Source organism: Alligator sinensis, unplaced genomic scaffold, assembly GCF_000455745.1.
Source record: "Alligator sinensis unplaced genomic scaffold, ASM45574v1 scaffold667_1, whole genome shotgun sequence".
Classification (NCBI taxonomy): Eukaryota; Metazoa; Chordata; order Crocodylia; family Alligatoridae; genus Alligator; species Alligator sinensis.
This window is the reverse complement of record NW_005842636.1, coordinates 616,487-631,232: the sequence shown is the minus strand read 5'-3', so window position 1 is coordinate 631,232 and position 14,746 is coordinate 616,487. Positions and strand designations below refer to the sequence as shown.

Here is a 14,746-nt window from a genome sequence, read left to right as displayed (position 1 = left end):
CTAAAAAACAATTTCTTGTTGTCCTTTACTTGGGATGCCATCCTCAGCTCCATGGTGGCTTTGGCCCGTCTAACTGCCTCCCTACAAGCACGAGCAGAGGAGGTATATTCATCTTTGGTGATCTCTCCCTGTTTCCACTTTTTATGTGCTCCCCTTTTGGCCCTTAGGCTGCCCTGGATTTCTGTGGTCAGCCAGGGAAGCCTCCTGGCCCCTTTACCCCTTTTGCCTCTCTCGGGGATTGTCTCGCTTTGTGCCCAAAGGATCGTTTCTTTAAGGCACAGCCACCCTTCTTGGGCTCCCATCACTTCAAAACTCCTACTCTGCAGTGCGTCCTTGACTAATCGCCTGAGTTCATTGAAATCAGCTTTCCTAAAGTCTAGCACTTTCACCCTACTAGTTACCTTACCCACTCAACGTCTTATGGTGAATTCTATTATTGGGTGATCATTGTCCCCAAGATGGCTACCGATCTGTAGGACCCCTACCACGTCATCCCCCGTTGCTAATACCAGATCCAGTATGGCATTTCCCTTAGCGGGACCGTGTACCTCCTGTGTCAGGTGGAGGTCCTGTACACAGGTTAGAAACCTGCGTGAACGGTGGGACTTTGCCGTCTGCATCTCCCAGCAGATGTCCGGGTAGTTATGTCCGGGTAGTTTACCACCAAATCCGGTAAAAAAGGAGAGAGTAGAGGTTTTTGGTGAGACTGTAGTCTCACCAAAAACCGGGTAGAAGAGGCGGTAGTTATGTCTGGGTAGTTTACCACCAAATCCCTTTCTCCTTGCCCCCCATGTAGCCTAACCCACCATCCTTCTACTTCCTCATCCTTTGATTCCGTCTTGATGAGGGTTGATGTATATTGCTCATTGACATAGAGCGCAACCCCTCCCCCTTTTTTCCCCACCCTGTCCTTTCTGTACAATCTATAACCCTCAATATGTACCGCCCAGTTGTGGGACGAATCCCACCAGGTTTCTGTTAGCCCTACTAAGTCATAGGTGTTTTGTGAAAGCAGGAGCGCTAGTTCATTCTGCTTGTTCCCCATGCTCCTAACATTAGTATATAGGCACTTGAGCCCTGCGACTGGTGCCTTTGCTGCCCCCCTGCTCCGAGTCCCAAGGGGCCCCTTATTTCTTACCTTCTCGTTGCTTACCTGTGCTGTAGTGCTGGCCCCCCATGGCTTGCAGGTTTCCACAAGTTGGTTCACCCCTGTGTGCCTTACCCCTGACTTAGTCTCTTTTTGGAGCAGACGCTGTCTCTTATGGGGTTTTCGGCCTATTTTAACAAGTGTACCCCTTCTGTCTCAGTTTCAGCTCATGTACCCCTGTATATTAAAATTATTTGCGGGGGCTGAGCACATGCACACATACCTGCCACCTCCCCAGCAGGTAAGTCTGTGGAGGAGGGAAAAGACAGATCGAGGCCCCTGCAGTGAGGGAGGGAGTGGGGCACAGACAGGTGCAGGGGCTGGGGTGAATGGGGCCCTGGCTGGGCCAGGTCGTGGGGCAGTCGGAGCCCAGGCAGCATGTCCAGGTGAGCGGCTCCTGCCACTGTGCACACCCCAGTGGAGGCCTGGGGGACATATGCCCCCCTGATCTGTGCGCGGGGCAGAGATGGCAGCTGCTGTGCCCTGGGCTTTGTGCACCACTGCAGCTGCCCCGGGAGTGGTGTGACGCCACATGTGTCCTGCTGCTGGGCAGGCAGGGGGCATGGTGTAGCCCAGTGCCGGCAGGCACATGACGTCGTACGACTCCCAGGGCAGCTGCAGTAGTGCACAAAGCCCAGTGCACAGCGGCAGCCACCTCTGCCCCACACATAGAAGGGGGGCCACATGCCCCCCTGGGCTTCCCCTGGGGTATGCGCAGTGGCAGAACCCTCCCCCATACCCTGTACAACCTTTTTAAGTACCCCTAGGGGTACGTGTACCCCTGGTTGACAATCACTGTCTTATGGTAAGTACACAGTATCCATACAAAGGTCCCTAAAGTTGTTTGGGAGATATGAGCACTATAATACAAATAAGAGCACAGAAACTACCTCAGATCAGTGGTCTCATGTGTCAGGAAGTTGTTTTCTGGTTGTTATAATTTCTAATCCGGATGCATTTTAAAATTATCATATTTCTTAGTGCTCAGTGTCAGTCAACAATTCAAATATCTGAAGTCTGTCTACACTATCTTTTGATACCTTTTAATAGCTCCTTCTTGTCCAGTTAGCAGAGCATGACCCACTCTCTCTCTCTCTCTCTCCTTGCTTTATCTTTTTCTGGTGCCTCTCCCCAGCAAGTATCCTAGTTCTTCAGACTCTGGTATGAAGACACAGCAAATACACAGGTCCTTCTTTACTATCCTGGTTGTAAATGTTCGGTAATTTCTCAACTACAAATAAATTTCTTCCTTTCCATTGTGTTGTCTGTTGTTTGCTTTATCAATAGTTAAATTCTGTATATTGACAAGCTGGTAAACTTAATTATCTGCTGTAAGACTTCTGTACCATTGTTCTTAGCTTTGGAACTTTTGGAGTGTGTAGGTGAAACAGGGACCCTAAATTGAAGCAGTGGGTTTTAAAAAACACCGTTTCAAGTTAGGGCTGATTAAACCCCCGTGTTATGCACATACCCCGCTGATTTACCTGCCTCTCCGGTGGGGAGGGGAGGGCAGTTGCTGGCGGGCAGAGTGGTCCTTTGGCTGTTGTTTCCCTCCACAGCAGCGGCGGTCCCTCTCCTCAGGCAGCACTCGCCCGCAGGCACCTGGCTCGGGTGGTCCCAGGGGGCACCTTGGCTCGGGTGGTCCCAGGGGGCACCGCAGCTACAGAGGGGCCCCTGCGCAGCTCAGGCAGGCAGGCTCCAGGGGGGAAAAAAATTAAAAGATCAGGCTCACTGCTTTTCTTGGGTGGAGCCTGCTTTCCTGGGCTGCTGCCAGGCTGCCTGCAGGGCTTCCTGCAGAGCTGCATGGAGCCCAGTGCTTTGCTCTGTGGCTGTAGGGCAGCAAACTAAAACTTCTCAGAGGAGTTTTAGTTTGCTGTGTCCCAAGTCATTTAAGGTGCATTACACTGCCAAATTTGCTACAGCGGTTGGAAATAATGTGCAATATGCTGCCAAGGCGTGCAAGCACCAACACCATTAAAGTGGCACAAAAGCATTTAGCCCACTTTAAAGTGTCATGCACACTCCCCCCTCGCTTCATCTACACACAGATTGACAGTATTGTATATTGACAAGATGTGTAACAGGTTTTATAACGGTCTCTGAAGCATCACTTACCAGACAAAGTAGGCCATTGGTCTGTGAGTGTTGTGTACAGCTTTGATGATATTTGGCATTGTAATCTGTTACTGTTGGACATAGCCTTATTCTCTAACAGGATCCTTCTAAAATCCATCTTAGTTTAAAAATCCACATAGTAAATGTAGGCATACTCATATCAATAACTTATATCTGGCCTTATACAAGAGTGGATTTACCCTGAATGTTATATTAATACATGTTAGGCTGAGCAGATCATTTAATGCAGTCCATTGATTTTCCCTGTAATACTTTGAAACTCAAGTCATAGCTCTAATTTTGTGTACTGTACCTATTTGATCTAACATTAAAATGTCATATGCAAGTTACCTGGGATATCATTATGAAATCATACAAATTTCCATGATTTCCCAGGACTCTGCAAGGAATATGGTGTCACAGCAACATTTCCTAGATTAAAGCATAATTACATTTGGAAACTGATCTAATACTTAATATTATGCAGCTGGGGGAAGCAATTAAGACAATAAGAGATAATTTGGGGATGTTTAGGGAGGTGGTTTGTGATGACTTTTTTGTTAGTAAATTGATATTCTTTGGATTAAACCAAGTTGAATTCAACCCCTAGCTGGAGCTGGGCCACAATGGCTTTCAGTCTAAAGCCAGGTTAAAGAACAGAACTTATCATCTGTCATTGCCATATGAAAAGTTCATCATGCTTTAGTTAAGAAGGCATGACATCTAGAAACCAGCAACTAGAGGGAGCTTCCTTAACATGATATACTTTACCACATGCTTAGAAAACCAGTTTTCAAAAGCACCTATGTAAGACAGACTTAAGTCTCACTGATTCTCATTTTGGTTATTTCACAAATCCTTTGCTTTTAGGTTAGAAATCTAAGTTACAAAGGCTAGGTACAGACACTCAAAAAGCCTGAGGTGGAATCCACCTAAGTTATGTGTTTTTTCTATAAGCACCATATTTTAGATTGGTAGCAAACATATTCATCCCTTGGAAGCATATTCATCCCTTGGAAGGTGGAGGGAGGGGGCAAATCTTAGACCAGGTTCCTCCATTTTTAAACCAATCTATGTGTGCTGAACTTCTGTTCTGTTACAGATATAGACTGGTTTCTGATCACTTATACTAGTAAAAATGTAATGTCTATACCTAGCCTTAGAGTGTAGTGTTGAAGCCTATTCTAGGAACAAAAGTCCCATGGACTTGAAAGAGATTGCATTCTATATACCCCTCCCAGTCAAGACAATGGATGCAGTAGGGCAGCAGGGAAGGTTTCCAAGGTAAAAACTCGCCCCAAATTACACAAAAATATACAAAAATGATAGGTAAGGCTGGGGAAAAAATACTAGATTAGCTCCATCTCCTTACAAGGAAAGATATAGTTCACTTAATGAAGACGTATTAGCTAGTGTTAAAACTCTTAACTTTTGCTGTTTGCAGTTTTTCAAACACAGGAAAAAAATAATTGTGAATATTGCTAACTGGGACAGGCCTTGAACACCAATTTTTTTGTGTACAGATTTTCTTTTTATTATTGTATTTTTTCTGAGTTACCTATTTGTATTATAAAGCTATAATGTAATTAACCCCTGCTGATAAGCAGGTACAATAATTCATCGCTGTTCAGAATATACAATAGATTTTCCTTATTCTCAGTAGGGGAACACAATAACTTTTCAGCTATCAAATTCTCATTCTTATGCTGTTCCTCAGGTGAATACAAAGATTTTGGAGTATAATGTTCGAAAGCAGTTAAGTAATTTTAGAAGCCTGTTTTGAGTTACTGAGGCACTTGCGCTTTTTAATGAGACAGATTTAGTAAGAACTACTTATGAGAGTAAGGGAATACACAAGTAGTTCATGAAACAGATATTCCTTTAATTCAGCTATAACAGCAGTGCCAGAAGCGTGACTATTGATGCCAAGTATACATCAATATACCGTGGTGTATTGGTGATAAGCAGTTGTATATGGTATATGGATTGTTTTAGAGTGTTTCAGAGAATGAACTTAGTCATATATGTTAATAAAACACTGATTTTGCTTTATGTTTTTAGGGTCTCATGACTCCTTTAGCTTCTATATCGATGAAGCCTCTCCAGTTGGACCTGAACAACCAGAAACTGTCCAGAATTTTGTCTCTGTATTTGGAACTGTGGCAAAAAAGTTGATGAGAAAGTGGTTGGCAACACAAACGATGAACTTTACTAGCCAGCTGGGAGCAGGCATACGATATTTTGATCTCAGAATTTCCACTAAACCCAGAGACCCTGACAATGAGCTTTATTTTGCTCATGGTTTATTCAGTGCTAAAGTCAATGAGGGCCTTGAAGAAATCAATGCATTTCTCACTGACCACCCCAAAGAAGTAGTCTTCTTGGACTTCAATCATTTCTATGGGATGCAGAAATACCACCATGAAAACCTGGTCCAAATGCTCAAAGACACCTTTGGAATTAAAATGTGCCCAGCTATATTTGCCCATGAAGTAAGTCTCCAGTACCTGTGGGAAAAGGAATACCAAGTGTTGGTGTTTTATCACAGTCCAGTGGCTCTTGAGGTACCATTTCTTTGGCCAGGTCAGATGATGCCAGCTCCTTGGGCAAACACAACAGATCCAGAAAAACTGATTCAGTTTCTCCAGGCGTCAATCACTGAGAGAAGAAAGAAGGGCTCTTTTTTCATATCTCAAGTGGTTTTGACCCCGAAAGCTAGTACTGTGGTAAAAGGGGTTGCCAGTGGTCTCAGAGAAACCATCACAGAAAGGTAAGTGTCTGGATGGCAATGTGCATTCAAAATGATTGTGCTCTGTCTGTGCGCCATTAACACTGCTTTTATAATCCTTATTAGGGAAGATTTAGCAGATGCATTTTTTGTTCTCTTCTGTGATGAATTAAGGTCAGAGCTCAAGGGCAGGCTTAAAGTGTTTAATGGAAAAGCAGTGGAAAGGCGAGAAGGGTTTTTTCCATCTTGAGGGAAAGTCGGTATTAAAGCTTAAACGATGTCTTGGCTTTTTCTAAATATTGTTCATTTATTTTACCCTGTAACACTCTAATTTTTATTCAGAAAAATATAGCTTTTAGAAATGAGCAAGTCTCTGCAATAATTCAGCCAGAGGACAGGTTTCTATGCAAGCATTGGTTTCAGCTACTGGAGAAATGGTTATTGCACTTAGTCAGATGATGCCATATCTCCTTCCTTTCACACACTCTATGATAGGACATAAGAATCCTCTGTTTATTTTCATGTACTATATCAAATGTGCCTCCTCCCCCATCCCCCTCCCTCCCAAATCCCACACTCATCATAGAAGGAGGCAAGACTTCTTCTGGAGAGTCATCATAGTTGTGCAGAGTAATTGTAATGTCGTTGGGCTACTAACTCTTGTATTACAAGCATCAGTATCCATACAAAAAGTATATTATTTGAACCTGTCTGACTGTGACATATTACAGTCAGTGTTCACAAATGACTTAAAGGCATATCTCTTGTGTGATATATCCCCACCAAATTTCAGATTTCCCATTGTGTTACTACTAAGGTGCAGGATCTCTTCTAATAAATGTCACAGATTTTTTAAAACGTTACAGTAGGGTGTAGCGGCCTGTTAAAGTTCTGTAGTCTCTGAAAACATGTAAATCTGCCTGGATACAGCGAATGGCATGGCAATGTGACATTACTTCTCCCTACATCCTCCTTCCTTTAGCCCAGATCCTACCTCATTCTTGAAAAGAGCTCAATTGTTTTTATGACAGCTTTCTAAGACCACAGCTGACTGGGGGAAGGGGTAACACAAACTTCAGACAAGAGGATAAAGTAGCCAAAAGTTTAGGTCAGTTGAAACTGACTGCAGAAATGCTTGGACAGCTTAATGCCCTGAGGAAGGGCACTGAATGCCCAAAAGCTTGTTCAACAGCTCTCAAAACTATCCAGTTTGTCCAATAGAAGGTACTGCTAAAAATTCTTGCCTCTTGGGCGAACTTAATGCATTGTCATTGCTCTATGGATTAGTGTGTTCACAGGCTCCCTGCACAGGGATCATCTCTTGCTGAATGTCTGGATAGTACCCTCCTTTCTTTGCTGAAGCTTGTTATTTGGTTATTAGAGTTGAGCAATCATCTAATTTATTTTAGGTGTTAGCTTTTACTGAAAAAATCTTAAGCTCTTTTTAATTTTAAAATAACACAACTGACAAGCTGCCAGTGGCTCCCAAGCTTTCTCCCTTGCAATTGCAAGAATTTTTGAAAATTGTGATATCTATATTTTGAAAAGCACAACAAGAATCCCCCTTTTCCTCTACATACAAGAGTTTTAGAGCAACTGAGGAGGGGGAAAAGGCATAAGTAGATTCATGATGTGATGTTTGGCTGATTTGAATAATTTGAACCTCTGGGCTCCGAGCAGCAAATTTGTACTTGAAACCTGAGTCCATTACTAATGAACTTATATGAAATATGAGTAGATTCTTGGGCAGGACTATCTGATGACCATCTCTAAGTTATGATGGAGATTTTCACAGAATCCACAAGAGAAATGAAATCTGGTCTAAAAGATTTATTCTCCCCCCTTGTTCAATTACTCTTATAACAGCTGCAAAAGAAATGGAATTTCAAGATGTTCCCAGGCCTGTGACATATTACCTGCCAGGAATAGTATGTGGTGATAAAATTTCATTAGTTAATGCTAAAATAGAGTGCAGTTAGATATATCCTTTGGGAGTACATTTGAGATATACAGAGTAAATCGCACTGAATTTACTGTGATAACTGCTTTGAAAGTGAATATAAAATACATTCCAAAGCTGCTGCTCATATGACTGTGATCCTGTTCAAAAATAGATAGATGAGCAATACAAGGAAACAAAAAACATTACTATGTCTAGAATCCTTCCCATCACCAGTGCATGCAGATTTTTACTCATTTATAAGCACATCATCCTTAATGTTAGTGCATTGGCCCATATAGGCAATGGTCATTATCCTGAACTAATTAGACATATCATTATTAACTGATTAATCCTTATTCTTCTTTATTCCACCTTTTGTGAATGGCTGTCTAGTTCATTTTATGGTATGGTGGTATCCTGATTGATTTTACATTCACTTGTTTTTATATATATATAAATAAAAATTAACAAGTACTATATATAGTGTGAACATGTTTACACACACGCACTGGGTACTTGGATAAGTTGTAGCATGTCTGATTAGTAGTTTAACCTTGAAAGCTTTTATTGCTGGGGCACTTTGGTTTTGCTAGCAGGATCAAACAAGAACTGGGAGGAAATTTTCCAATGAATACTAAATTTATTCAGTAGGCATGTGCAGTTTCTGGCACTGCAAATCACATGCCCATCATATTAAAACATACCCTGTGCTCCAAATTTGCAGCTCAGCAAAATCTGGGTGGGGAAAAAAAAGCTGTTAAAAAAGTAGTGTGGCGTAGGTCACAGGAGCATGCGTTGGCAGACACGGAGGCTTGGTTCTCCAGAGAGATGCTTCGGCTGCTGACCAGAGTGTCTTTCCACCTTTAGTTCCACTCTGGCTCCTCCAGCATGCCAGGAACCAGGAGAAGCAGGGAAAGGGCAGTTTGCCAAAAGTGGGACAGTTTGCCCTGCACCACAATGCACATGCAGGGGTTTGTGCAGCAGCAAAAAATGGTGGCACAAATTTGTGCCACTACTATATTTGCCTCTGCAAGCACACACCCCTGCATGTGGGAACATATCTTAAAAGTGTAGTATGTTGTCCTAGTGCATTTCCTGATTGCTCCTGTCTATCAGTGACATCTTTATGATCTGCCAAGTCATTCACCTCTTACCTGCCTGGAGTCCCAAAAGCAGTAACAGTGCTCAATCATTCATGATTGTACACAGTCCGTTTCTGCTATCTTTTTGGCCAGATTCCTCCTCTGGTTTTGCCTCTTTCTCATCTCCATCCCCCAAAATATTATGCAACCTTATTATTATTTAAGGAGGGTAAAACTTTATAAGTTCCATTTTTTATTTCTATTTTGATCCCTTAGGGATTCATTGCAAAATGTACCTTGAAGCTTAGCCAACAGGCAACATGTGGGCACGCTGCAAAGTGCTGTATTGGACATGGGCATTGCCATAGCAGTCTGGATGCTGCCTTAGTACATCTTCCACACTCCTGAGACCTTGGAAGAAAAAGAAAAGAGACTACTAGTTAAACTGCTACTCCCCTTCCCACTCTGCTTCCAATAGACCTTACCTCCGATGCAATGCCAGCCACAACTATTGCCCTGGTGTGGCTTTGCCTGTTCAAACTGCAGTACAGCAGTCCTTAGTATAGAAGAAGCTATAAAGTGCATCTGAGCAGTCCTTTTTGGGATGATAAATGATTTTGTTCTTTTCCTTCCCTCTGGCATTATAGCAGATGTACAACATAGGAGGACCATGGCAACCTAGATAAAAGGAAAGTCATCTCAGACCCTCCTAAGATATACAGTTCAGTAGCAGATATACCAGGTCTGTTTTTTACTGATAACATTTGCTTAGGGGCCTTTCTGTTGCTACAACACACAACTCCCTCTGGGATAATAAACTCAAAGAAAGAGAAACTATAACATCACCAGTCCTCTTGCCCCTCTGTGCTGCACAGAAATGGAAGAAAGCCATTTTTTATAATCTCCTTCCTGTTTAAAATTCAGTGGTTTAGAATTTTTTACAACAACATTTGCCATCAATGGTTAAATGAGGAGGATTGTTCACATGATTGCACATTATTTTTTCTTGGATGTGATGAGAAAATTTGAACACTAACAATATGCTTTCATGCTTAACATTCTGGCATGCAAAATTTACATGCCAAGAAATAGTCTTTGATTAACAAACAGTACACACCAAATGAATTACGTTTCCTCTGCTTATTGAATTAACTTGACAGTGAGGCAACTTGCTTTAGAATAGCTGAAAAAAGGTTGTGAAACAGCTTTGCACTTTTCATCAAACTTTTGGGTTGTTTTTTTTTAATTTCAGTGAAATTGCCAATTTTATCTCTGGTAAATGACATTGGAGAAAAGCATGCTCTTATCCTTGCTATCTCTGAGGTTGAATAATGTAGGGTAGAATACGGTATGTCCCCTAAAGGACCTAAAAATGTTGAGGTAGTTCTGCTGCACTGGGAGAAAAGAAAAATAAGGCACAACTCCAACCAGTTGTTTCTGTGAGGCAACACTTTACTTACAAATTAATCTCTAAGGGTAATGCACCCTGTAGCACACACAATTAAATTCTTGCCTACCACACTAAAACTGTACTCTTCCCCCTTAGCAACCAAAGCAAAGATGCATCCTTAAGAACCTTTTGAAATTAAAACTGAAGCATAATAAATAAATAAAATAGATAATCGAGTCAGAGGTGCCATCCCTGGTGGCTGTGGATCAGACCTAGTTTGGAGGGAGGTAGATATAGAGGCATCCCATTACCTATAGGAGGTAACTATAGATGTCACTATTTCTCATCCTAGTCCATTCGTAGCATCTAACAGAGTAGGCTGTTGCCTACTAAAGCTCATGCCTCTGAACCAGTTAGTCTCTAAAGTGAAACTTTGTCCTGCCTTCTGCCACTCTAAGACATTTTTGAGGCTTTGCGATGCAGGCTGTGCAACCTTACAGTGTTTGTAATCCAGACATTACCACACTTGAGCTTTTTAAAGTTTGTTTGCAATAAATGGTACCAACGTTTGACCAAACTTACTGATCACATTGGCATTCTACACTTCCACCTTTCCACCTGGAGTCTTTGTCTGCCTTGAAGACCACAGTGGAGTTGTCAGCATACCTAGGTCAGCTTTAAATGCACTAGCCCAGTACTGAAAGCTATCTAAGTGCTGCAGCATGGCAATCCATGTGGGTTAATTTACCCAGCCAAGAAGCAACGTAAAAACCTGTGTTACACACACAGACTCCCTCTCTCCACTCATTTTGTTGACTTCAATGGCTGGCACTTGTCTATTTTATTTGAAACCAGAACTGTGGTTCAGTATTCTGGTACACATAGTTTTAAAAACAATGCTAGGGACCCAATCCTTAACATTTCCTTTCTTTTGTTGGCAACAACTATTTAGTTCTTCATGACTGACAGCCATTTCTCCCCAAAGATGTGTATGTTGCCTCACACAACAGGGCCTGGATTTCAGTCAGAGAAACTAGGAATTGTTGTAGCACAAACCCTAATAGAAATCCTACAAATTACATGACAGCTTATAATTGGTAGGTGTGCCTGTGGTGTCCATCACCGTAGCATCTAAGCATACAAGTATTTCAATACAGTTGTCCCCTTTCAAGCTTGTTTGTTTGTTTTACTCTGTATGGTTATACACCATAAACTTGGGGCAGTACTAAATTAATGCAGTGCAATATAAGAATAAGATTTTGTTAAGCCTTGTTTAGGAAAAGCCGTGTTAGGTATCTAAATATGTAGGAAAAAAAAATTAGTTATAGTGCCAAAGGGAAATTATTATAGAGATCAATAGTCAAAGAGTTAATATCTAAGAATTTTTAAAAATCTGGTATATACATGATTTATGCAAACATAAAAGATGCAGAAATACTTATTTTGCAACCATTTTGCTCTCTTAACTATCTTCTATATAGCTATATACACCATTTCATCACCATAATATCTGAGCACTTGTCACCACAGGAGATAGGAATAAGGGGTAAATGCTCTTCATTATGAAAAATAACTTTTTGTTCATCTTAGTTTTACCCTGTTGGTACCATATATTCATCTCAAATATTAGATCATACATGCCTCAATACATGCGGGTACTGCAGCAAAATTGCAAGTGGCTCATTAAATCAGTTGTGCTTTCTTTGATCTGCCTGATGTTACTAGATAACTATGGAAATCGTACAACTAATAGATGCCAACAAGCCCTGGCCTCAAAGATCAATGCATTTATCAGCACACCAGTCTGGGTGCGCCCAGCTGATTTGTATGTTTGCTATGAGAGACAGTTCATTGACTGTTTGGCCCTACTTCTTTTCAGTTGTGGAATACAAGATAAGCACTAATTCAATTCAGTTTATTAAGGATTCTGGCTGAAAGCTGTGCTCCTGAAAACAAAATAAGAGACATAAAACCATAATATAAATTTGAACAAAAATAACGGAAATGCAAATATAATAATAAAATAGGGCCAACAATTCTAAAAGCATTATTCCTACTCCTAGAATCAATATCATCGAGTACAAATATGTTGATAAATCTGATCATGAATCTATAAAAATGTTGCATAGGTCCACAATTAACACAGTAAAAAACAAATATAGTGAGAGAGTTTTTCGGTCATATCAACAGTAAAGCATGTTTAGCTCTGATCGCTTCAGCCTTGTAAGCAAAAATTGCAAGATGGTTTACTAAATATGGATCTGTTTGCTGGAGGAGCCATCTTAATTTCTCTCAATTTGAGAAGTAGGTCAATTTCTGCAAGAACGGTGATAAATACTTTCTCCTTATGTCATTATATAGAGGACATTCTAAAGCATAATGAATAGTATCTTCCAAAACTCCTAGCCAGGGTGGGCAACATCTTTTAGCCCTTGGAATAGAAAGTCTACATCCAGCTGAAACAGCTGTGGGCATCTGTTCAGTCCTGAGTCTAGTCAAAGAGGTTCACCATTTATTGTTGAGATCCAGCTGTAAATACCTTTCTCTCCCCCAATCTAATTTCCAAAGAATATATAAAGAGGCAATCAAAACCACAAAATCACTCTGCCTAGCAATATCTTGGAACCTCTGGAAAACCTAAACTTTATCTGTGGGGGAGAAGAGTCTTTTATTGTCTTTGACATAGGTCCCATCCCAGAAAATGCGAAAGTGCAGGAGAGAAAAGCTAGCCAGGGAGATTGGAAAGATTATTGATGCTTCTATATAGCACAATTTGAGCAAGCGAGATGGTAGAAGAGGCAGGATTTTAAACTAGAATCCCACCATTCTAATAATAATATTAGTTAAAATAGAATCTAATCCTGTCCTGAATCTCAAGAATGATACAGGAGTTGAAGGAAGAAGACCCAGAAGAGCCCTGAGAAACTTATTCTGAGGTATGTCTCATCATTCCTGGCAGCATAGCCCCATACTTCAGCACCATATAGGATCTGAGAGACAACTATGGCTTTATACGCTAATATGGGAGCTTGGACTGATCGTCCTGCTGTGGTCTCATAGCATTTCTTTATAGCCACTGCTGACTTGGCTGCCTTAGTTTAATCGACTGAATGTGTTGTTTCCATGACGGAAAAGCTGTAAATGATAAGCACTAAGATTTATTCTCTAGGTGGATTTCTTGTATAGCTGATAATGGCATCCTTCAGTACGAAAGGAATTCAACACTGGCTCAAACAAACCTTTAATAAAAGGTCAGAGGATGACTTCCAGATCTCTCACTGGTGCATTAGTACTCACCCACAGCAAATTATTCAGCTCCGAGAGCCACTCACATTAAAGTGCCCAGAGTGTCTCATGTATCAGCATCCCCATGCAGAAAAATGGTGGCAGGGTGCTTAACTAAAGCTTGTCAAGTTTGTCAAGGGTAGTACTGAGATTAGGAGGCCAGTGCACACATCTTCAGGAGGCCTCAAATGCCTCTACACAAACGCTTGTAGTATGGGGAACAAGCAGGAGGAACTTAACCCTCCTGCTAGCTGACACCAAGCCAGACATAGTGGGGCTCACAGAAACATGGTGGGACCCAACGCACAACTGGACGGTGAATATCAAGGGCTATAGCTGTATAGGAGGGACAGGACAGGGAGGAAAGGTGGGGGTGTGGCATTCTACATCAAGGAGGAATACACATCCTCAACGAGTAGCACAAGGTCAGATGAGGGGCACACTGAAGTGCTCTGGGTTAGAATACAAGGAAGTCAAGGGGAAAGGGACTTAACGGTGGGGGTCTACTACAGATCACCCAACCAAGGGGAAGAGCTAGACCGGGAATTCTTAAGTCAGCTCATGGAGGTAACTAGGTCAAAAGATGTGGTGATCATGGGGGACCTGAACTTTCCAGACATCTGCTGGGAAGAGCAGTCAGCCAAGTCACGTAGGTACCTAGCCGAGATACAGGGCCTCCATCTAACCCAGGAGGTCCACAACCCCACCAGGGGAGACACTTTGTTGAATCTGGTGCTGGCCACAAGCGACGACCTCGTGGCGGGGCTGTGGGTGCTCGACCACCTGGGCAACAGCGATCATCGCCTGCTGGAATTCACCATCCAGCACAAGGTGGCAAAAGCCTGCAGCAAGGCAGCAGCCCTGGACTTCAAGAGGGTGGACTTCAGTGAGGTAAGGAGAATAGTTGGGGAGGGACTGAGGTCCCAGAGGGGAAGGGAGTCGGGTGTCCAAGAAGAGTGGTCGTTCCTTAAGGAGACGATCCTCCAAGTCCAAAGGGAGGTAATCCCAACAAGGGTCAAAGGGGGCAAGAGGGCGCAAAAGCCCCCATGGCTCACCA

General features: G+C 42.2%; 1 protein-coding gene across 1 annotated transcript in view; it reads left to right on the top strand.

The window, feature by feature from the left end:
* The window catches only part of PLCXD3 (phosphatidylinositol specific phospholipase C X domain containing 3), a gene marked incomplete at its 5' end in the record, with an annotated part of 62,904 nt that overhangs the window by 12,122 nt on the left and 36,036 nt on the right, over positions 1-14,746 (top strand). The window contains one exon of the mRNA XM_006033465.3: positions 5,324-6,032. Within this exon, the coding sequence (XP_006033527.1) occupies positions 5,324-6,032 (709 nt within the window). The remainder of the gene's footprint in view (positions 1-5,323; positions 6,033-14,746) is intronic.